The sequence below is a fragment of the Spodoptera frugiperda genome, chromosome 23 (assembly GCF_023101765.2).
Source record: "Spodoptera frugiperda isolate SF20-4 chromosome 23, AGI-APGP_CSIRO_Sfru_2.0, whole genome shotgun sequence".
NCBI classification, from domain to species: domain Eukaryota; kingdom Metazoa; phylum Arthropoda; class Insecta; order Lepidoptera; family Noctuidae; genus Spodoptera; species Spodoptera frugiperda.
The window spans coordinates 1,468,123-1,491,225 of record NC_064234.1 but is presented as its reverse complement, the minus strand read 5'-3'; the positions used below and the strand labels follow the sequence as shown (position 1 = coordinate 1,491,225).

At 35.3% G+C, this 23,103-nt stretch overlaps 4 protein-coding genes across 5 annotated transcripts; 1 reads left to right on the top strand and 3 right to left on the bottom strand.

The window, feature by feature from the left end:
- Positions 1-1,843: 1,843 nt before the first annotated feature.
- On the bottom strand, positions 1,844-6,030 carry LOC118266709 (glutathione S-transferase 1). The gene is made up of 6 exons (XM_050703296.1): positions 5,882-6,030; positions 4,364-4,512; positions 3,684-3,742; positions 3,121-3,268; positions 2,509-2,702; positions 1,844-1,999 (listed from the first exon to the last, which is right to left on the bottom strand). The coding sequence occupies exons 2-6, from the start codon at positions 4,502-4,504 to the stop codon at positions 1,870-1,872; spliced, it is 672 nt and encodes a 223-aa protein (XP_050559253.1). The 5' UTR covers positions 4,505-4,512; positions 5,882-6,030; the 3' UTR covers positions 1,844-1,869.
- Positions 6,031-9,182: 3,152 nt separating this feature from the next.
- On the bottom strand, positions 9,183-16,921 carry LOC118266848 (uncharacterized). The gene is made up of 12 exons (XM_050702928.1): positions 16,781-16,921; positions 15,906-16,074; positions 15,390-15,448; positions 14,186-14,333; positions 13,425-13,618; positions 12,977-13,096; positions 11,625-11,632; positions 11,345-11,490; positions 10,829-10,887; positions 10,283-10,430; positions 9,639-9,832; positions 9,183-9,327 (listed from the first exon to the last, which is right to left on the bottom strand). Exons 2-12 carry the CDS (start codon positions 16,053-16,055, stop codon positions 9,201-9,203), a joined length of 1,353 nt encoding a protein of 450 aa, XP_050558885.1. The 5' UTR covers positions 16,056-16,074; positions 16,781-16,921; the 3' UTR covers positions 9,183-9,200.
- A 342-nt stretch (positions 16,922-17,263) lies between these two features.
- Positions 17,264-19,566, bottom strand: LOC118266711 (DNA-directed RNA polymerase III subunit RPC9). 2 transcript variants are annotated; one of them, XM_035580216.2, is made up of 4 exons: positions 19,301-19,566; positions 18,556-18,676; positions 18,120-18,272; positions 17,264-17,592 (listed from the first exon to the last, which is right to left on the bottom strand). In XM_035580216.2, exons 1-4 carry the CDS (start codon positions 19,306-19,308, stop codon positions 17,500-17,502), a joined length of 375 nt encoding a protein of 124 aa, XP_035436109.2. In that variant the 5' UTR covers positions 19,309-19,566; the 3' UTR covers positions 17,264-17,499. The 2 variants fall into 2 exon arrangements, with proteins under 2 accessions (XP_035436109.2, XP_050559255.1); XM_050703298.1 differs by lacking the exon at positions 19,301-19,566 and adding an exon at positions 19,174-19,192.
- Positions 19,567-21,642: 2,076 nt separating this feature from the next.
- Positions 21,643-22,997, top strand: LOC118266708 (glutamine synthetase 1, mitochondrial-like). Its single transcript, XM_035580213.2, has one exon. It carries the CDS (start codon positions 21,729-21,731, stop codon positions 22,923-22,925), a length of 1,197 nt encoding a protein of 398 aa, XP_035436106.2. The 5' UTR covers positions 21,643-21,728; the 3' UTR covers positions 22,926-22,997.
- Positions 22,998-23,103: the final 106 nt, after the last annotated feature.

Here is a 23,103-nt window from a genome sequence, read left to right as displayed (position 1 = left end):
GTTACACACGGCAGTTCACACGATCCTAAACTCTTATCATTGCAATTAACTGATAAGAGTAAAAAAAGGTTATGTTTATATCAACAACCAACAATGATTTTGTTTTTTTTTTATAGTCATGTGAACTAAATAATTACGTCCCCTAAGGGCGCATACACATGCGAGTCTGCGGACGGCGACCAATGGTAGCTAGCCTCAAAGAGCCAGACCACCACAGATGGGGCCCAGTAGGACTGATGCCCGATCCGGAGTTGCGGACAACGTAAAATATTACCGGGGCTTCGGCTAAAAGCAGGAAAAGGAACGGGTGATTTTTAGACAGTAAGAGTCTGATACTTCCTTTTGCCTCGCCCAAGGCGCGAGAAGTCGTTGAATGATTTGCCCCCTCAAAAAAAAGGGTGCATACACATCCCCTAAGGGCACATATACCGTCGCCCTCCCCGCTAACTGTCGTATCTCACAAACCGACGTATCTGCACTGACATTTAATAGATACCTTAGGGCTTTAGGGCGACTACAAAATTAAAGAATAAGCCAAGACCTATATAAAAAAACTTTTGAATTCATTGATAAAGCCACAAATAACGCATCTACAGTAATTTAACTGTAACGCCCGACCGAAAAACGGTTGCCCTGGAAAAACATCAATTTGTAGTTAGGACAGTTAGCCGGGAGGGTGACGATACATCCCCTAAGGGCGCATACACATAGAACATCCGATTTTACACTGGATCCTTTTTAACAGATTCGTCGCTATTAGAGGTAATTTCACACATCATTTACTGTTTACAGAGCATATACGTGCACACAACATATACGTGCCTCCATTGCCTCGATGGTCGAGTGGTTGCACTCGCAAGGGCGACTACCGGACAAGGGGTCTCGGGTTCGATTCCCGGATCGAGCAAAGTATTTTAACGGTTTTTTTAATATTTCTCAGTAGTAGCACGGAGTCTGCCCATATGGCAATAGACTCACCACCTGTTTCATCGGACTTATAACACAAATGGTAAAAAGTGGGTGTACATTGCATAGCGGCATTACGCGCCATAATGTGCACCTATGCCTATATACCTTCAGGGATAAAAAGGCGTAAATATTGCAGCCAACGCCCTGACATGTTGTTACATAACATTGACCATTGTTGTAGTAATTATTTTATTAACATTTTTTAGCACACGACACCACTAAGTAATACCGTTATCACACTCTTATCACGCTATATGGTTCAGTAAGTCATGTTATAATTTCGATCAGTCATGCCAGTATTGTTGGTCATGGGTGGGTTATTCCATGGTCACACGGCACCATTCCTTATCATGGAGTGATGGGGAACTCATCTGCAATCGATTAAACAGGGATTGGCATTTTGTGGTGAACTTCTTTGGTGAATAGGTGTTGTTAATATTTTTATGTAAATTACTTTTTTCTCTTTTGTAAGAACGTGCATATAAGTGATGAGCGGAGTATATTTAATACTTTACAAGATTTAATTTTTAATAATGGCACAAAGCGTTACTGAGGAAAAGTGGGTAAGTGCACACAAAGAATAATGAACATCTCTAGAAACTTTGTTAAATAATTTTGTATTAAGTTGTGAATTATTGTTTTCAAATTCAGATTTATTTCACTAGATTAGAGTATTCTGTCCATACACAAAAACCCTGTATGTTTGATTAATATATATTTTAACCTGTTTTACATTCAAGTTAAAAACCTAAATCCACGGAATACAGAAAAGCATTACCACCTCAATAAACATACAGCTATCTGTATGTTTATTGAGGTGGTAATGCTTTTGTATGTATAGTATAGGTTAGTAGAAGTCAATAAAAAACTAAGACAATTATTAACATTTTATTATACAATCTACTTCTTCTTATTCTTGTCCCAGGCGGCGTTGACAATGTCTCCGAGGATCTTGGCGCCGGGCACCAGGTACTTCTGGACTGATGGGTGCTCCTCCAACCTGGCCATCCACGCAGCCGTTAGGGGGAACCTGGAAGGGAGAACACATTAAGGGTATAAGAAAATTAAGAATACTAAAGTTTGTTAGTTTTTTACGCTAGTATATAGTTATGTGTAGCTTTATACGCTGAACTGAAATCTTGCACGCTTCCAAGGCTAATTTATAACCGTGCACGCATGTCAAAATTAACACAGAGTTATTTAACAACTTGAGATTTAGTGCCTCAATAAAATTATAATATCAGCTGAGTGATAACCACAAGGGCAACGACCTCACGGCCAACCATGTTGCTAGTGCTTTCAATTTTACGTTGGTTTGAAGTTTAGACAATTATCAATAAATTTTTTTAACCATGGGTTAACATGATGTTCCCATAACGACACCTATAAGTGATAGAAAACCCGTTTTTTGGAATAAAAGCTACGAATAAGCGGAATTAAAAATAAAAATCTATTGTATTGTTAGTATAGCATCAATTTTCGCAAAGTAACGCCTGATTCTATTCTAAAGAATAAAAACTATTTTAAAGTTTAACTTACTTGGCAGCGTCGAGTTTATGTAAAGGTTGCATAGAGATGGTGGTGGCTCCGACGCTCAAGTCGGCGATGGTGAGGTGGTCGGCAGCGAGGTACTTGTTCTTGGCCAGGTACGCCTCCACGATGCCGTAGGCTTCGTCAATGTCTGCCTTGTGCTTCTCTGTTGGACCGTCCAAGTCACCGAATATGGCAGGCAGCTGGAACATGAGGAATAAATGTACTTAAGTATTTATCGATATGAAAACAGATTTAACGCTGATTTCTTTATTTCAAGCAGATAGTGTAGGTACTAGGTACTATAAACAATATTCAATTTTATTTGGATAGTTTACTGATATTATTGATATGATTTTCTGATTTTTTCTTTTGAATTACAAAGTGTTTATAAATGTATTGATATAGTTCAATAAAGATTTTCTGGGGACCACGTGATAATATCGTTATATCGTGACGAGTAGGAATTATCGAAAGTTTGAATTAACGAGAGTCGACTGTAGTTCGATTTTATCACAACCCTAGCAACATTAAATTCGAAATTCCACTGGCACCCTTCCCAAATGAAATCGAGTTCTATCTACCTATTATTACGAAATGAAAACAAGTTAAAATACTTACAACAATAACTTTGAGCCTGATGAAGAATATGCCGACGTTGAAGAATATGCACTGGTCCACTATGGCGCGCGTGCGCACGTCGCTCGGGTACAGAGACTCGCTCTTGTCACCGCCGTACACTGACAGAAGGTACTTCATAGTGGCGTGGCTAGGAGGAATATAAGAATGATATTATTTAGAATATACTTATAGTATATTATATAGTAAAAACACTAAATGACCTAATGTACTTTACATTATTCGTTCGTATAGATATGTACGATACCTCAAGGAAATTAAATAATTGTACCTTCCTGGACTATTTGAAATAAATAATTTTGACTTTGACTTTATTGCCTTTCTTCGGTCACAATAAAGACCCGATCTAGCAAAGGGTTTTTGGCTACCAACCCGCTTTCTGCCAAAACGGCGAATCGAAGATGTGGCCGAAGATGGAGCACACAGACATAGAAAATACCTATTCACTCTGACCTAAAAAGATCCGGGTTGTTTTTCCCAGATGAACAATGTTCAAGTAGTAAAGTACTCGTAACTATGAGCAATGTTCTGTATGAAATTATTACCTTTCAGAGATGACGAAGTCCCCGTCAACCAACGTTGGTATAGTACCCATAGGATTGCGCTGCGGGACAAAATAATAAATAATAAAATAAAGATATGAAATATTAAATGACAAATGGCAATAACCAGTTCTAGATGAAATCAATTAAATTTCGCGGTCAGTTAACTTTAACCTTGTAAGTTTCAGCAGCTCTTTAGATGTGTAGAAATATAATTATTAGCATTTTAATTAGTCTTTTTTCAGTAAAATAATATTATTTTAAAAATCGCAAAATACATATTATTAATTATTTCCCACGTACGTACCTATTTGCATTTAAGCTTGTCGTATATTAAGTGTGGGAGAGCCATGCTTCGGCACGAATGGGCCGGCTCGACCGAGTGTGTTACCGGAGGTCCAATTATCCCCCTTCCCAGTCTCAATCACCGATTCCCCAACAACCCTTAAATTCCTAACCCCAAAAGGCCGACAACGCACTTGTAACGCCTCTGGTGTTTCGAGTGTCCATGGGCGGCAACGATTGCTTACCATCAGGTGATTCGTCTACTCATTTACCGGCTTATTCCTATAAAAAAATGTATTAACATAGCAACATACATAATTATGCTTTATTATTATTTACCTACCACCTACATATTTGCATTTATACCTATTATTTTTCTAATTTTCTGAAGAACTTACCTTCAAATATTCAGGGGACTTGTGTTCGAGTGCACCAAAGTTGACATCCCTGACTTCGAGTTCCAGCCCGATGATCTCTGAGAGGATCCTTAGCGCGTTGGCGGGAGGGCTGGCATCTACCTTGTAGAGAATCGGCGCCATCTTGTGTTCTGGATGATAAGTAAAGGTAACTTTTAAATAGAGGAATTTTTATGGGAAAGATAAAGTGATTAGATGTGGTTGGATGCAAAATTGCATATGGTTAAAGATTGAGCTCGATGCAGATGCCGATTCTCTACAAGGTATAGGCAAGCAAACGAGTTGAGTGATTACCCGATGGTAAGCAATCGACGCTGCCTCTACAAATCCGTAACACCAGAGGAGTTACAAGTCCGGCAGTTGTAACTCCTCTGGTGTTGTATTTCAGTAGTGGTGATGGTGACACATTACACCGCGTCAAAAACTTGGGATAATACAACAGACAAGAAGGAAAATATACAAAGGTAATAACTTCTGCCGAATCATTCAATACATTTACTATATATTTACAAATCGTCATCCGATGATATGTACACAACTACACACAATCACAAAACTGTAGAAGAACAATAATAAGCGTGATTTTCCACCAGAAATGTACAATGTTACGTTGCTGTGGATGCGTTTGGCTTCCACCAATCATATTCATTGCTACACATAGCATAGCACTGGTAGAAACGGACTCAGCTAAGCTATGTTTTTTAAATGGAAAGATGGGTGCTATGGATGGCTTCCCTGCTATCGATACATCGCATACTCAAGCTGCGCATCTTCCTCGCGCAGCAACATAGCGTACTATCATAAGTTCACAGCTTAGCCATTACATCTTCGCAGCATAGCTAGCACATCACTCACTGATGGAAAAGCACACAGCATCAATAATTAAATCAATTATTATTACATGTGTCGGGGAAGATCGTTAGTTACTTGGAAATTAAAAACAGATCCCAAATGATCTGAATGATCAGAATGTAAATCCCAATGCTCTCAAAGAAGTATGTGGGAATTCATTTTGATTTAGGCAGAAATTACAATATAAGAAAAAAATATATTGAGCAAAAACATAAAAGCTGTGATTAATCACCAGTATAAGTATTAAGATAAGATTTTTAATTAATTACCTACATAGATATGAAACGCTAAATTAACAATAAATAAATAAATTAGTCTGTACCTACTTTTTTCTAGTTAAATGTGCACTAAGCGCTTACATAAAAAATATAAAAGCGATGAAAAGGAAGCTTAGATGCTACTTCAACATTTTTACTTAATAATTTATGTACTTCAGTAAAAATACTTATCTAACAGATACCATCATTTAAAAATACTAGAATTTACTATTACACACACAAAAACCTCTCATGCCATCAATCCCACTCCTATATCTACGAAACAGATCATAAAATCGTCTGAACGAGATACAAATAACACTTAAGTTTATAAACAATTAAACAAGTAATGCTAATTTGTTTATTCATTTTAAATTCAAAGCAAACTCACCGTGTGTTTAGAGCCAAGGTCTGCTTACAACTGTCGAGTTTAACGTATTATTATATAACTTATATACGTATCTATGTATACTGGATATACATACCTAATCGTGGGTAGATAAGAAAAATTTCATACACCGTACTGACAATGCATAATACTAACATACTGTGATACTACTATTCATTTTATCGGCGATGATATAACAAAATTATTGTTCCTCTGTGATGATTGTTGTTTTCATTAAAAGTAGATAAAGTTTTTATTTATAACTAGCTACTCCCACACAGTTTCACTCGCTGCTCGGTTTTGTCGTAGCGGGATATTTTATAGCCTATTTATAGCCTTATATAACCGTCCTGTACAGCACAAAAATAATTATTAATATCGGACCAGTAGTTCCAGAGATTAGCGCGTTTAACACGTTCACTGTCTAGTGACTCCAAATGCAGCATTTTTATCACACTTACATGTCCATGACTCCGGTTGGAGTCATAATCCAAAAGTAAAGGACCATGCAAAAAATTGTATGGGCAGTGTCCCATCCCATCAACAGACATGGGACAAGTTTCAATATCATCATTACGTCCCATGAAAAGTACAGTACCAATTTTTAGTTCGGAATTCGATGGGATTTTTTTTTAAAAAAGACTTGAAAAAATAAGGTATTTTTATTTTAAAATAAAAAATGACATTTTTGACGATAATTACAAAAAGCAATTGCTACAATTTACTACTCCGACTCACTGGAGTATCGCCCTGCACAGCGCACCCGACTCACTGGGCATGCAGCGGCACAGTTCCGACTCACTGGAACTAGGGACAATCTACACTGGCTCTGGCACCGCCATCTCAAGCATCGACCGCCGTCTCAACAGGATTGACCTCCGGTCTTGAGGGGAGTGATGTGGCCACACCTGATAATTGGGTAGTTTCCTAGGTCAAAAATAAATTATTTTGATATCCCAAAATAATCGTTTTTTATTCATTCATTTGACGATATACTTATTTATTTAATTTTTCTTGCTATTTTTTGCGTAATAAGTATGCTATTTGACGCAAAAAAATTATGACGTCATAATTTGCAATGTCATACAAAATTCATAGAAAAGTAACGTTTTTGACATTTCGATAAAAGTATTGAATTTGACTAGTAGGATAATACCCTATTGACAGATGACAGAAGTTGCACATAGACTATCGACGAGAAAATCAACGGATGACGTCATAAATATCCTGAATCGCACATATGAAGTTTACATGCGAATTAACACGGATAGAAAATCCCAACGAACAACAGCTGGGCAGAAAGCCCGCCAGGCTGCTCACCTCGTCTGGTCGGAGGATCTTCCTTTTCTTAGGGAACTTTACTCTCTGTTCCCTAAAGGTCCAATAAACAGGAGGCAGCAGGAGGTTAGTAATAGTCGGCAAACAAGCCGATAACGCATAAATAAACGACGCGAACACAGCAGAACGTACTAGCCACGACTGAGGGAGGTGCGCGGGCGCAGGCGTCGAAAGGGTGCGCTCGGGGTAACCGAGCAAAGAGGGCGGGTAAAGTACGTCTTACGGCTAATCTCTCTCGAGTTTTTTTTAAATAGTACATTTTTAATTCAGTTATTAATACTTCATAAAACTGTATAAGTATAACATATTTTTTTTTATTGCACGATAACCCCATATCCTACAGTGATGTCGCCATAGTAAAAAATAATCATAATGTCTAGATGTATTTAATGAGATAGGTTTGGCATCTATTGATGATATGGGACGATTTTTTGCATGGTCCTTTTATGTTTTTTATATGACCGGACGTATGAATAAGACGAAAAAGATTTTCATGGACGTATGGTTGGATAACAAAGCTACCGAAAATTTTAAAGAGCCACCGTAAAATGTTGCCAGTTTCCTATATATGAAGAGGGTAAAATAAAACGAGTTTGTAGATGCACGTATGAATATTTTTTATGACTTTGTACTGGGACAGTGAACGTGTTAAAGAAACAAATTCTTCAGCTTTATTATTGTAGTTAATTAATGCTGTGAAAGATATCATATAAACGAATATTAAAAAAGGAGCAATGAATTGATTATTACCCGCCCTACTAGTAAACAACTGTCTATATTTATTTAACTATTTCTAAATTAATTATGTACGTAAACGCGTCGTGTGTCGCGGAATGCTGCTCATGAATATGACCCTCTAGCATGGCTTGAAACCAGTCGAGTTCCTCGTCGAAACATTACGTGAGTAAGCCGATAACATAATAATTTATTTTAAAAAGGCTACAACCAAATTAAAATAACATTTCTTACCAGATTCCTCTCGCTGAAATAAAACGCACTTATAACTTAATGCAATCTTCAGATCACATCGCCAGACAATGACATGACCTTAATAGTATAATAAATTAACTGTTCTATAGGTATGTCTCAGTTGATACATGTTAATAATGGACAATACGTTGTAATGAGACCTGAAGGACGTTTTATTACATATCATAATACATTAATAGGTAAATATTAAAGTTAATATATTTACTTATTTAAATAAATATATTTATCGTTGCAATATATTTCTCAACAGTACCTATGGCTTCCCTAGTGCAGAAGCGTGCGGTTTAGAAGCCATTTCAAGCTTCATTGAAATAAAAATAAATAAGTGCATGTCGTTTCCAGCACGCATTGAGCAAGCATAGTGATTAATGCTCAAAGTTTCTCCATGTGAGGCCCTTGGTCAGCAGTGGCTACTTATAGGCGGTTGATGATGTTTCTAAGACGTACTGCGTGGTTTATACGCAGTCAGAAACTAATTGTTTTCAATAATAATTATTAATTTATCATATTATTTTCGTAAACCGATTTGACAATACAATATACGTAATACCAACGTTACAATTAAGTACCAAATATTAAGTCATAAACATTGATTTAATAAATCAATGGTCATAAATCTAACGTATTAGATATTGGTGAAATCGATACGACTATTAAGTCTAGTATTCCTTATTATATTATTGATTTTTATGTATTATTATTAATTACCAATACATAGCATAAAATAAAGTCGCTTTTCGGTGTTTGTGTGTGTATGCTTAGATCTGTTAAACTATGCAACTGGTTTCGACGCGGTTTTTTAATAGATAGAAATTTGTTAACCAGTTTTATGTTATTATGGAATGAAAAGATGTGAAAAAAACTTAACATAATGAGGTACATAGGTATTTATATTACGAATTACGATATGCAAACAAAAGCATTAGAACTTTTCTCTAATCTATTTTTTCAGTATAAAATATAAAGGTAAATAATATAAAAAAGATATAGAAATTTATTGATTATTTCTTGCAGTGTAGTATTGCATGGCGGTGTTAAACTTGGCGATGCCAGGCAGTCCTATTTGTATGAAGTAGGGCTCCTTCTCCACCAGAGACAGCCAGTTCCAAGTGTTGGGGAACCTGTCGAATTATATTAAAATCAATAAATAAATAAACACGTAACAATCTTATATATATAAAATGAATTGTCCGTTAGTCTCGCTAAAATTCGAAAACTGCTGGCAGAAAGTAGTACAGATCTATATTATACTAATATATTATAGCCAAAGAGTTTATTTGTTTGAATGAACGCCCAATCTCCGGAACTGGTCCAATTAAAATAATATTTTTTGCATTGGATAGTGCATTTGTCGACAAGGCTATGGGATACAAAACAAGCCAAGCAGCGGATGAAACTGCGCGGTAGTATCTAGTATGAAATAATATCTTACTTCTTATGGTCCAGTTTGTGTATAACCTGTGCCGCTCCCATGGTCATAGCTAGCGACAGGTCCGCGATGGTGAGGTGGTCGGCTGCGATGTACTTGTACTTCGACGCGTACGCCTCCACCATGCCGTAGGCCTCCTCCAAGTCATTCAGGTGCTTCTGTGTAGGCGCTTTCATGCCTTCCATTATTGTTGGCAGCTGAAAATAGAGTTCACTTAATTATTTATTATTTAATTAACTAAGTACAATTGACGAAAACTGATTTTATTTGTTAATTAGTTAATTATCGTCGGGATCAAAATAGGATTTGACTATAAACTTTGTATGTATAAAATCGTTGTGTGTGAGTGAGGTTACCAAAGACCTAATTGGGAAGAATATTCCCCAACAATCCTTAAATCCCTAACCCCCATAAGACCGGCAATATACTTAGTGTTTCGGATGTCCATTGGTGGCGGCGATTGCTTATCAGCTTATACCGTAAAAAAACAGCCTCTTCTTACACTTAGCGGGCGATTTAAAATGTTTTAGTTTATCAGAGTGATTGTTGCTGGTCCATTCCTTGTTTGACTTTAAACAAAATCCGCGAGAATAGTAATGAAAAAATATATACTATTCACACATACACAGTTCACAGTATATACTCACAGCAACAACTTTGATCCTGACGAAGAGTATCCCGGTGTCGAAGAACATGACCTGGTTGACGACGGCCCGCCTGCGGACGTCGCTCGGGTACAGGCGCTCGCTGTGCTCTCCGCCGTACTTCGATAGCAGGTAGATCATTATTGCGTGGCTGGAGATGGTACAAACCAATTTATAAGCTTAAATTTGGCAGTACAGGTTTTGATTACTTTTCGTTGATATTAATAAAAATTTAAGCGTGTAAGTAAATAAAAAACCGAAGATAACATGGAATGTGGCATTGTGCTCTGTATGGTACTTACGCCATAAAATGAAGTATGTATTACATTGTTTTAGCGCGATGAAGTTGTTATGTTTTTTCTTATATGTCTATTGACTCAAAGCATGAATGATTAAATTGGTAAATACACAAAGTATGCCAATAGATGACGCCACTCGTCTGTTTGTCGATATAATTATATTTTAGTTTGATGCGATGCTTTGCTCATATATATATTTTTTAAACTTAATCGTGGTACACTTTCAAACTAATTCAATTGTATGATTTACCTGTCAGCCAGGATGAAGTCATCGTCGACTAGTACTGGAATCGTTCCCAAAGGGTTCAACTGCAATTATTTAAAATAAATAGTGTATAAAAAGCAGAATTTCTCTTAATTCCCTTCAATGACATCCTAATTTGAAAAGGACTGTCTAAAATAGGACTAATCATATTTTGTGGTGACAATAAAAAGCTAGGAAACTTAATAATGACATGGGATTCATACTATAACTGGCAAAATATAGGTCTCTCTCTACATACCTCTAAGTCTAAAGGATCTATTCAGCTAGTTGAAAATTTTTGTAATAACTATCATGAGACATACTAAATTAACTAAAAACCATGGTTTACTCACGTAAATTAGTATCGACAAATATAAATTAATGAAATTAACGCGACGACGCCGCGTCTGCGCACACTGCTCATGATGAAGAGTCCCTCTATGACTTCGAAACTAGTAAAGTTTCTCTATTCATTTATGTGAGTAAAACGTAATTTAGATGAAAATAAAAGAACTCTATTACCTTCAGGTAGTCCGGGGACTTGTGTTCCATCTTGGAAATGTCTGGCTCCTTGTAGTCCAGCTTGAGTCCGATGATGTGCGCCACCATGCGCACGGCGCACGCCGGCGGACTCGCCGCCAACTTGTACAGGATCGGCGACATACCAACTGGAACATTTATTTATCTTATTCATATTATAAATGGGAAAGTTAGTGTGTTCTTATGTCAAAACAGCTGAAGGCATTGGGATGAAATCGCTGGCAGAAACTAGCTTAATTTAGCTTAGTGCCAGTGCCTTTACCTGTGTTGCTGAAGTATGAAAAGTAGCTTATGTGTTACTTCTGACCATAATCTACTCCTGTTTCCTTCAGCCGATTTGACGTGATAGAGTAACAAACATGCACAAACCTTGACATTTATAATATTAGTAAAATGAAGTCAGAACGACGTGCACAACAAATTTACATTTGCTAGTTAATATTACATCTAGTATAGACTAATAAATAAAATTAGAATGTCTGTTCATAATATTGAAATAGTCAATTTTTACTAGATGCATATAAATAACCATACGATACATACATTTTTGTCTCTGTTTGTTGTGGCTAATCTCTAAAACGGCTGGACCGATGTACTAAGGAGTATCTTAGGCTACTTTTATTAGTCACAAAGTCCGTAATCCACGCGAGCTAAGCTGCGGTAATTAGTTAGTTCTAAACAACTATTTCACAACAAAACTACTATAAATGAATTATTTACCAAAAACATAAATAAAATTAAAAGTAAACTCTTACCAAACACAACCACAATCGGGTACACAATATGAAATAAATTTCGTGACAATTGTTATCCTCAAAAGATAAGAAATTACACAAAGATATGCAATGTGTAATCAATGATAACTGAGAGTTCAAAGTTACTATGTCAGATTATTACAGATAATTATTATTGTATCAAGTTCTTGTGACAGTGGTCTAATTATGCATTATAATTGTGTAACGAAATGATAAGAAACATGTATTTAATTATGTTTTTTGATTACGTATTGATTACCTCCACTTATCGTTACATTAAAATATTATATATATTTTGTATGCTATTTATTCTTATTCTTAGTTCATGTTTGGCCAATTTATTTTGTTGTTTTTGAAATTGTCCCTTTGTTTGTTTTTCATTTCATCATGTCGCGAGTTTAAGACATGATTTTTTGTGTGAAGTTAGTTCCAACTAAGTTAAGCTAAGCCTATGTCACTCTCCAGCCTTTCAAGGCCGAAAAGTGACATAGGCTACGTTTTGTCTCTTTCAAACCCTCAACATTCTCAAAACATTCGGCAATTTTCAAGATAGAAAGCTAAAAATTGGTATGTGGACTATTTGTGACTAAATAAAAAATAGTGTATCTACTAATAAAAAGCCGCGGACGGAAGCCTAGTTAATAGCATCATGAATTTATTGTTATTAGTGATCCTTCGTACTACGACAGATCGAGCTGCAATGCAAATACTGAAATACACCATCCATTGGTGACACATTGTAGTAGTACCCATATACAAAAGATTAGCTTACCTTTTCCTCCAATCGGGTTTATTCTCAAATAATATTAGACTCTTTCATAAATAATAAATAATGATTTATTTCTTTTCTAGTTTCGACTTATTGTGCTGCCAGATTTTATTGATGACTTTCGCGAAGTAAGCGACGCCGGGCGCCATCACAGTTTTGAACACTTCCTCCTCGTGTAGACGAGACAACCAGTCCGCGCAGCGGGGGAATCTGCAATTGATATTGAATATGAAGGTTTAAAATATTTTACCTCGTTAGTAGCAGATACATGTGGAATTAAATAGTTTCAACTCGTGTTCAAATATTCAAACACAAAACGCTCTCAATAATATTTCTGTCACTACAAATTCTTTGAAAAAGACCCAGAAACTTCTAGCTAAGGTATCGTGCTATCTCAGGCTGCCTTTGTAACTCAAAACTAGTAGAGCTTTTCTTACTATATTTACATGAGTCATTCGTTATTTTTAGTTAATCTAGTTAAAAATCTATAATCATATTATGTAATAATATAACATAACTACTTTGTAGATGTACTCACTTATCTACATCCGTTTTAATGAAGGTCTGCGCGGTGGAGGCCGTGGCTCCGACGGCGAGGTCGGCCAGCGTGAGTCGGTCGGCGGCCACGTAGGCCCGCGCCTGCAGGTAGGCGTCCACCACGGAGTACGAGGACTCTATCTCCTCTATGTGCTGCGCTGTCGGCGCGTATATACTGCCCGTGAACGTTGCTCGCTGGAGGTGGACACATTTTTTGTGATTAGCGTTAATTAATGTTATTTTTTTTGTTACTTTTCTACTTGAAGACGGTGCAAAAGTGTAGGTGAACAATTATTTAAATGTTATTTTATTATTATAGTCACTTTTACTGCCGTACTCAGAGTCATTTAATGGTTACTTCACCCAGTTCTCAGCAATTGTTTTCGGTACTAAGGAATGGTTAAATTAATCTTTAAATGTCTGAGTGCGACAGTTAGTCAGTTATGTTATAAAACTTCACCTGCTGAGTTAGGCTTAAGGATTGATTCCTAGGCCAAAAGAAGTATTATCGACTATTCCATTTTGAAAGTTTTAGAAATTAGCATGGGGGCTGGTATTATGTCCAATGTACGGATTGCCGTACATTGGATGGTAGGCTGCTGGCTATTGTAAGCGGCCTACGGTTGGGACTCACAGCGGTCAAAAAATAATATTGCACTGTCTTTGGGCATCAAAAGTACTCTTTCTGTTAGGTAAGTGCTAGATAGAAGTAAATATTCTCAACACATTCCAGTCCTCCTTTAAATTATGTGTCTCACTCACCCCGACTGACATAAAAGCAGCGAAGAACACGCCGGCATTGAAGAACATGCACTGGTCCACTACGGCGCGCGTGCGCACGTCGCTCGGGTACAGCAGCTCACGCTTGTCGCCGCCGTACTTAGATAGTAGGTACTTCATTATGGCGTGGCTGAAACATATATTAACACAATATTAGCTTCTGCCAACGGTTTCGACGTCGTTCCTGTGGGATAAAAAGTAGCCTGTGTCCAATCCAAACTACACCTTCTACTAAGTCTTAAAAATATTGGCTGAAATCCGTATCAAAATCGGTTTAGCCAAACAAGAAACGATTGTGTACAAACATACACAGATACATCATTTTCCTTTAATAAAGTTGGTAAAGCCTTTCTAAAGTTTGGCACTTAGTAACACATTGAACAGTTTATTTTATTTCTTTATCAGATTATATCTTTGATTCCTGGATATGTTGTACTTTTGCACATGCTACAAAGTCCATCCAACCACCTTTATTTAATCAGCAACGGAAATGTTATCAAATAATGTACATATGTGTAAACAATATATATGTACATGATAACTCAAAGAGAGCAAGATAATGCTATATTTGTGGTCTTACCATTTATAATCTTAAAAAATTTATAAATGCGAAAGTTTCTATGTTTATTACACTTTCAAAAACTGCTGCTGAATGGATCGGCATGAAATATTAAACAGGGATAGATCTAGGGTCTTGAATAACACAGTGGCCTTTTTATCCCACAGAAATGCGGGTGAAGCCGCTGGCAGAAGCTAGTATACATAGATTTTATTAATAAATACATGAAGTCTGTTTTTCATGTCGTAGCAATGGTAGAGTATGTGAGTCTCATGTGATAAGTAAATATCAAGCTCTTGCCTAAATCATGCACACAGAATTTGGAAAATAAAATATTCGAATAATTTGTTATTGATGTTTTTTGCCTACATTGACCACCTTTCCAGGCAGTAAGGCAGACAAAAGATTATAAAATAAAATACTATGAATACTGTATAACACTCCCACAGTTGCTCGTGTAGTAAAAAGAAAGATTTCTCAGGACTTTCTTTGAGAGGTCATTATGAATAGATGGGGCCATCACTGGACAGCCTCCGTGCAAGTCTTATTTCTAATATTACACCTATTGCTGATATTTGCAAGTTGGTAGATTGTAATATAAAAAAATGTATACCTTATAGTCAATACCTTTCAGAAATAATGAAGTCACCATCTTGGAGAACTGGCACTGTACCCATGGGATTTAACTAAAATTATTAAAAATCATCATTAAATAATTATGTTTACTAGTAATTTAATATACAGTTTCATACATTCATAATTATGTTGACTCTGATTAAATTGGGTTTATATTTTATTGTTCAAGTGGTTACAAGGAAGACGGACTGACTGCTCAGGTGTGGTAGCTAGCCAGTTCTAAGGCTCCTGCGTAAAGCTGAAGAGTTTAGTTTGTTTGCTGTAATCTCATGAGTTACTGCTAGTAACCAGTAAGGTTCAATTTGAATATTTATTTTTAAGTTGGAAAGTGCATTCATCGAGGAAGGCTATAGGCTATAAAACATTATGGTAATAATTAATAGGAGTTCAGCTGAGCCAGCGGTTAGATAACTAGTTACATTTACATAGAATAAAGCAACTTTACAATAAAGATACTAACAATGATCTTATTTATTAAATTATAATAAAGTTCCCCGCCTCACTCACCTTTTTGAATTCAGGGGACTTGTGTTCTAGTTGCAGAAATTTGACGTCGTTATACTCCATTTGTAGGCCAAGCATGTCGCTGAGCATCATCGCGGCGCGGGCTGGAGGGCTGCCGGGGGCCCGGTGGAGGAGCAGGCGAGACACCGACATGGCTCAAACTCAGCTTCAACTTTAATATTGGGAAAATATTACAACTTACATAAAATGTGTAATACAAACTGGCTCAAACTCAGCTTTATACTTGGAAAAAGGTTAAAACTTACATAAAATGTGTATTAAAACTTGTTTTAGTAAATTAATATATACTAACAAAGAGAACTAATAAATGTACCTATGTAAATAAGAACCTTTGGAGTTAACCCATTCAGAGGAAGACTGTTGCCTTTTTTAGTTACATTCATTATGTCATTTGCATTTCAATGATGCTTAAACAATAACAATTAGGTATAGATTATCAGTCTGTATACTGTGAAGACAGTAAATATGTAGGTTAGCGCATTATTTAGCTAAGTAGATAATGATATAGACATTAGGTAAGTAATAAAATATACCTACGTTTCATTTTTTTTTAAATATCATTTTTAACAAAAATGTTAGTACTGTATGAAAACAGAAAAAATGTTTTTAATCTCAGTACCTATGTAGGTACTTAGGTAGGTAGATAAAAGTTCCTACCTATCAAATTAGGGTTAGGTTATCTAACTTATTTACCTTTTACCATTACATACTAACGATAATAAAATTGCGCTACCAACATAATAACGCGAAAGCTATAAATAACCTGCCCTAATGTTTATTTTATAACATACATAACCTCACTTTTTAAACGCATATCACGCATGCGCACAAAAATAAAACAAAAACAACTTACTTACATAAATTGCACAATTCGACGGCACTGTTCACTTTCACGTTAAAAAACACAATGAAATGATTAAATAATGTCTCTGATAAAACAGATAAACATGACAGCGTGATTATAACCTAAAAATAAAAAAGAAACAACACGTGGTGACCTTGATTTTTGATACGCACGATGCCGGTTGACCACGTGCTTTTAAAACTGCGAAAACAAAACCAATTTGATATTTACGTAATACAAAGTATTACTATAACTTTAAATTGATAACTTAATCACTTTTTATGACTTTAAGTACCTACCTACTTATGTTAAAATATTGAAGTTAGAGTACCTATGCTATGTCTTATAGACCTGAATAGTTAACAATTTTAATATTTTATTATACACTTTACCTACATACGTAGGTAGTATTTTATGTTAGTCATACATTTTCTAAATAACATAGCAAATTTTGGTATCTGTAAAGAAGGTCAGTAACATGCATAAACAAAGGAACTTTAAACTTTGATAACTCAATTGAGTTACGTGCTATATTATTGAGACCACATTTTACACTTATACAAATACATACATCAATATTAGATACATTTATATCTTCATCTCAACACTTCTTAGATACAGTCATTACAAACATATTATTAAACGCACTGAACCTATTACTTATTCTAACAACAAAAAAAAAAATGGATATCACTATTCAATTTCTTCGGTTTTAGATTGGCTTTCATTATGTCAAGACTCATTCGCTGGCAGGCATTCATTGGCTAGCTCAATTATTTTACGGACATCTTCTTCTGATAGACGCTCTTCACTCTCTTGGGCGATCTGTAAATAATACTTAATTTAACAACAGGAACTTTAGTTAGCAGACAAATGGAGAGTTGTCGTACTACATGGAGGGCTAGGAGGAGCCCTTTGTTCACAGACACGTGGGTGTCATCTGGATGATAATAAAGTTGATGATGAAGTCTTATAAATCAGAGTCATATATCATTAACGTTTTTTGTTAACAAAACTAAAAATCTATAGTATTGTTAGTGTAGCATAGATTTCCGCAAAGTAACGCCTGATTCTATTATAGTCTATATATTATAGTCTTATAACATTAAGTTAGTGAACCATAGCAAGGTATGCAGTCCAAGTATAAGAAGTTTTAGATTTAATAAAGATAATATGGTCAAGTATTTTTATTATCCGTTAATGAAATAGAATCCGCTATATTTATGTAGTGCCCTCATTATATACTAAAGCTTTACATTTGTAGCTTTGTATGTATGATAAAATTTGTTTTGTGTTTGATATGGTTTCCTTATGGAAAATAAAATGCAATGGTATGTAATTTTTGTGCTTACCAGTTGAATTTCCAGTTCCGTTCTTGGAGGAGTGTTGACCATCATAAGCTTCTCAGTCTTGGTTAACTTGAAGTTCTTCAAACCGTCTAGAAACTTCTTTATACTTGCCGGATTTTGTTTCTTACAGTCTGTATCTTGTAGGTAATGTACGGTCTGCAGTATAAAAAGAAAAATTATACTTTTAAGTCATAAATAAATGGATGTTTTAATATCATGACTTATTCACCACATGGACATAGAAATTACTTTGAAATGACAAGCTATTCAGTTCTGATATGTGTGATAGTCATGATTTGTTTTAATTTAAGTTAATGTATAATATAATTGAACATAACAATAACATAGTGAGCATGATTTAAAAAATTGACATCCATTGACAAATGAAAATTTAAATTGATATAGTTAAAAGGCATAGTAGTAAAATTGAGACTCTCACCTCATAAGTGACCGTAGCAAGTGATCCTTCACGTTTGTGTTTCTTCTGTGTGCTGTCTTTGAGCTGTTGTAAGATCTGCATCACTTCATAGTTACACAGGTAGGCAGCATTCACTTTTGTGCTGTACAATCAAAAGTGCATTCATTAGGTCAGTAGGTATAGGTATGATAATATGTAGCTCATTGAATATGCCATTTGTTTGAAAATTATTTCTCACTCTATAATCCACAACTTTTAAACTTTACTATATTTAACTTAAGATATGCCTTCAAGTGTGTACAACTATATTCTGTTAGCAGTAAAAAACTGTGTTTTTAATTATTGTTTGTTATGAAAGATTATCGCCTACTGGTGATATATTATTACGTGTTTTATTTATACACTAGCGGACCCGACAGACGTTGTACGTCTACACGTAATTTGAAAATTTTTCGAATCCAATGTAAAACATTGCAAAATCAACAACTACTAATAAATTAAAAATTAATTAAAAAAAACATTTTCTAGCAGATAAAATTGGGAATCTAAACCATTCTCAGATCCCCTTGAACACACACAAAAAAATTCATCAAAATCGGTCCAGTCTTTTAAGAGAAGTTCAGTGACATACACACTTACAGAAGAATTATATATATAAAGATTAACCAATCAAGTAAATAAGTAATAAATCCGCCCCGAAGGCTACCCACTGACCCACTTCTTATAAAAATATCGTTTTAATACAGTATAAGGAAAATATACATACGTTTCCATGTCGATAAAATTGTTATTTAGCGTGTTTACAAATTGTTTTATTATTAATAACTATTTTGGCTCATTTATATTAGGACTTTTTATTTGAATAATTTCAAAACAATTTAACACTCGTTTAATATACTATCATAATGTGTATATGCGGATATAATGTACTATTTAATTAACTAAAAAATTCAAATAATTTCAAATAATCGCACAGGAAAATAATGGCAAATAATCACACAGGTGACAGTTATTTTCTACTGACAGTTGACATTGACAGCTGAAATCATTAGCATTTTGTCTTTGTTTTAGTAATGTTGACTTGTTTTTGGTTTTTGTCTGGTTATAAGAAGTAAACGAAGGCACATGTTATGAAATACATGATTTTTTTTTTTTTTTACTTTTAACCTTTTGACCGCCAGAGCATAAACGCTTCGCCGTGCCCTCCACGCCGAGACACAAATTCAACGAAATAACCTTGAAAATATTAGGGATTCCAAAATGTTATCGATAAACCAAAGTGAGTAATAATTTTCGTCTGAATTTGGTTTTGAATAAACTGCTTATAACATAAAAAGAATATTTATTTAACCTAATCTCCCACTGTAATAAACTTAAGACCACATTAATAGCAACTATCAATGAAATATCAACCTTTTGAGACACAAAAATACATATAAAATTGCAGCAATGGCGCGGGCAACTATCCATTTTTTTTAATCTCTCGTTTATGATTAGGGATGTAGTTAGCTGAATAATGTAACTTATCGAGTTCATTTATGTATTAGGTAATCCAATTTGAAAACTGCTAAATAGGTATCTATAATATCTATATAGGTATATAAAAAATCTGTAGATTTTAGTGATATTATTTATACACTTTCATATTCTTAAAATAGTTGCCTTGTATTTGTAAAATGTCACATGAAACTTAAAAATATAAAAAATCAACAATCGTATTTATTTATTATGCTCATTAACAGCCTTGTAATTGAAAAAGGTTACGTGAAACTTAAAAATATATAAAAATCAACAATTGTACCTATAAAACATTATGCTCACTAACAGTCTTGGAATTGTAAAATTTAAAACTAAATTGTATATTATCTATAATTATTATCAATAACAAAAATTTCTGATGTTGATAGTAACCTACAAAAATATTTTATAATTATCTAGAATGCGCAATAGTTCTTCTGTACTATAAACCTCTTCACTCGCCATTTTTGCAATTATAATATAGGTACTAGATAAAATATTTTTTGCAACTTCCCCGCATATAAAAACACGGCACGCGCTTACGACGTCACGAGTTTACCTTTTTTCTCAGAGACTAAGGTTATATATATACTTTTTAATAGTTATTACAAAAAATAAGCGAGTCATTTAGCTGAAGTTTTAATATTACTTGAATTACACTACATCACTAGTAGGCATGTATACATGCCATTGGCGCGAGAGAACATGCTTTTTTAGCCGATATTTAAGTTGTTTTTATCAATCAAATATTAGAATAACTATATTGCAATTTTGTTCACTGTGTACAATTATGTAATAACTGGGTATTCAGTTCTTAAGATACATCAATAAAACACGTGAAAGTAATGATTTAATGTGTTTATTTTGTTTTTCTCTGTGATCTGTTTCTTGGCATCTATAGATGTCGGTGGCGCACAGGGCACGCTTGCGCATGACATCTATACATGCCATTGGCGTTCAAAAGGTTAATGGGTCGACGTTTGACCGCTATCTCACCTGATGGTAAGTGATGATGATTAAAATATAAAATCTCCCAATCGATTTCGATCACGGTTTCTGTCTAACTAGACTAGCCTACTATGCAGAAGATATTATAGTGCGCATATTTGCACTTTCTGTTCCCTCACTCTCTCCGACACAACCTGAGAGAGGGCAGGCTCAGGACCAACGGCTTTACGTGCTTTCCGATACACGAGGGTAAAACATCGCCGAACTTAAGGACTTCGGGCTAATAATGGCCATTTTACTCAGAAAATGTAATTTTCACTTGTGTGGATTCGAACCTACGACACTTTACACAGCAGCCGGTCACCCAACCACTACATACATGAATATAGTGGAGTGTTGTAGCGCCCGCCGCTCCACACCGTTACCACTGTGCTGCTGCAAGCATTTGGGAAACCTCGCAACACGCTTGCAAGCGTGTGGTAGCCACTAGTCCGACTTCATAGAATAATACTTGTACATACTGTAGCCTGTATTATACCTAAAAGGTTTAGTTGTTATAAGTTTAGCATACATTTAATTAGTAACAACCTATTATTTTCCGTTACATTTGTATGCATGGCTTGCTAGTTTTAGTTGAGAGATTCCATGGCCAACTTATTGATAACTTTGATAGTAGCATTTCCTAGGCACAGTTCATTATTTTTTATAAAACTTCCTTTTTTGTAACAATGTATTTCAAAATATTCAATTCAGTATTTTCTCATAAAGGCAAAGTCTTATCTAAACTGTTTTTTAAGTCCCATGTAATCCGAAACTTTAGCCAAGAAACATTTTCTACAGGTTTAGCAAACACGACCAGACCTTTAAACGCGTATATGTTTCATTACACAAATTTAAAATTACCACAAGATAAAATATTAGCTACGTATGTTTGGATTGATGGAAGTGGTATCAACATGCGTTGTAAAGATCGTGTTTTAGATAAAGTTCCTTGTGATTTAAATATGGTTCCGAAATGGGCATTTGATGGAAGTTCAACCGGACAGGCAAGAACTGAAGACTCAGATACCATATTATTACCAGTCGCTTTATATAAAGATCCAATTAGAAAATGTCCACACGTTATTGTTTTATGTGAAACGTATTATGGTGATGGCACTCCTACACCAACAAATCACAGAGCTCATTGTGCAAAAATATTGAGCAAACTATCAGATCAGGAGCCATGGTTTGGAATAGAACAAGAGTATACCATGTTTGATGCAGATTTATGGCCCTTGGGTTGGCCAAAAGTACGTGGATATCCCTATATAAAATCTAAATATTCGTACTGCGGCATGGGTGAACATGTTGCTGGAAGAGAATTGGCTGAATGTCACGCTAGAGCATGCCTTTATGCAGGTATGGACTATGGTGGGTCCAATGCAGAAGTTATGAAGGGGTCCTGGGAATACCAAGTGGGGACATCAGTCGGAATTAAAGCTGCAGATGACTTATGGCTAGGACGATACTTGTTAGGGAGGATCGCTGAACATTTTGGAATAATAATAAGTTATCATCCTAAGCCTATGGGTAAGAATCAGCCAGGAGTTGGGTGTCATCATAACTTTAGCACAAAAAAAATGCGTGATAAAGGAGGTATTACGGAAATTGAAAGAGTGTGTAAGGAGTTATGTCCTAAGCATGGTGAATACATGAAACAATACGGTCTCGGAGACGGTCAAGAAAATCGGAAAAGATTAACTGGGAAATTTGAAACTGCTTCTTTTGATGTTTGTAAATGGGCCATTGCTGATCGTACCGCTTCGATTAGGTTGCAAAGAAGTGTGAAGACTAAAAAAAAAGGTTTCCTTGAAGATCGCCGGCCTGCAGGTGACTGTGATCCATACAGAGTCTGCGCTCTTATTGCAGAAACATGTGTCTGAGCCATAATTATGTAATTTCTACATGTTTCAGTATTAATTAAATTTTTGTGTTTACTCGTTGTAATAACTAAACATCTGTCTTTATTTGTCCGCTTAATACCGATTAGCAGGCATATGATTGCGTTATATAAACCACAACTGTAAAAATTGGTCAAAAGCGGAAAAATTAAGTTGCGGA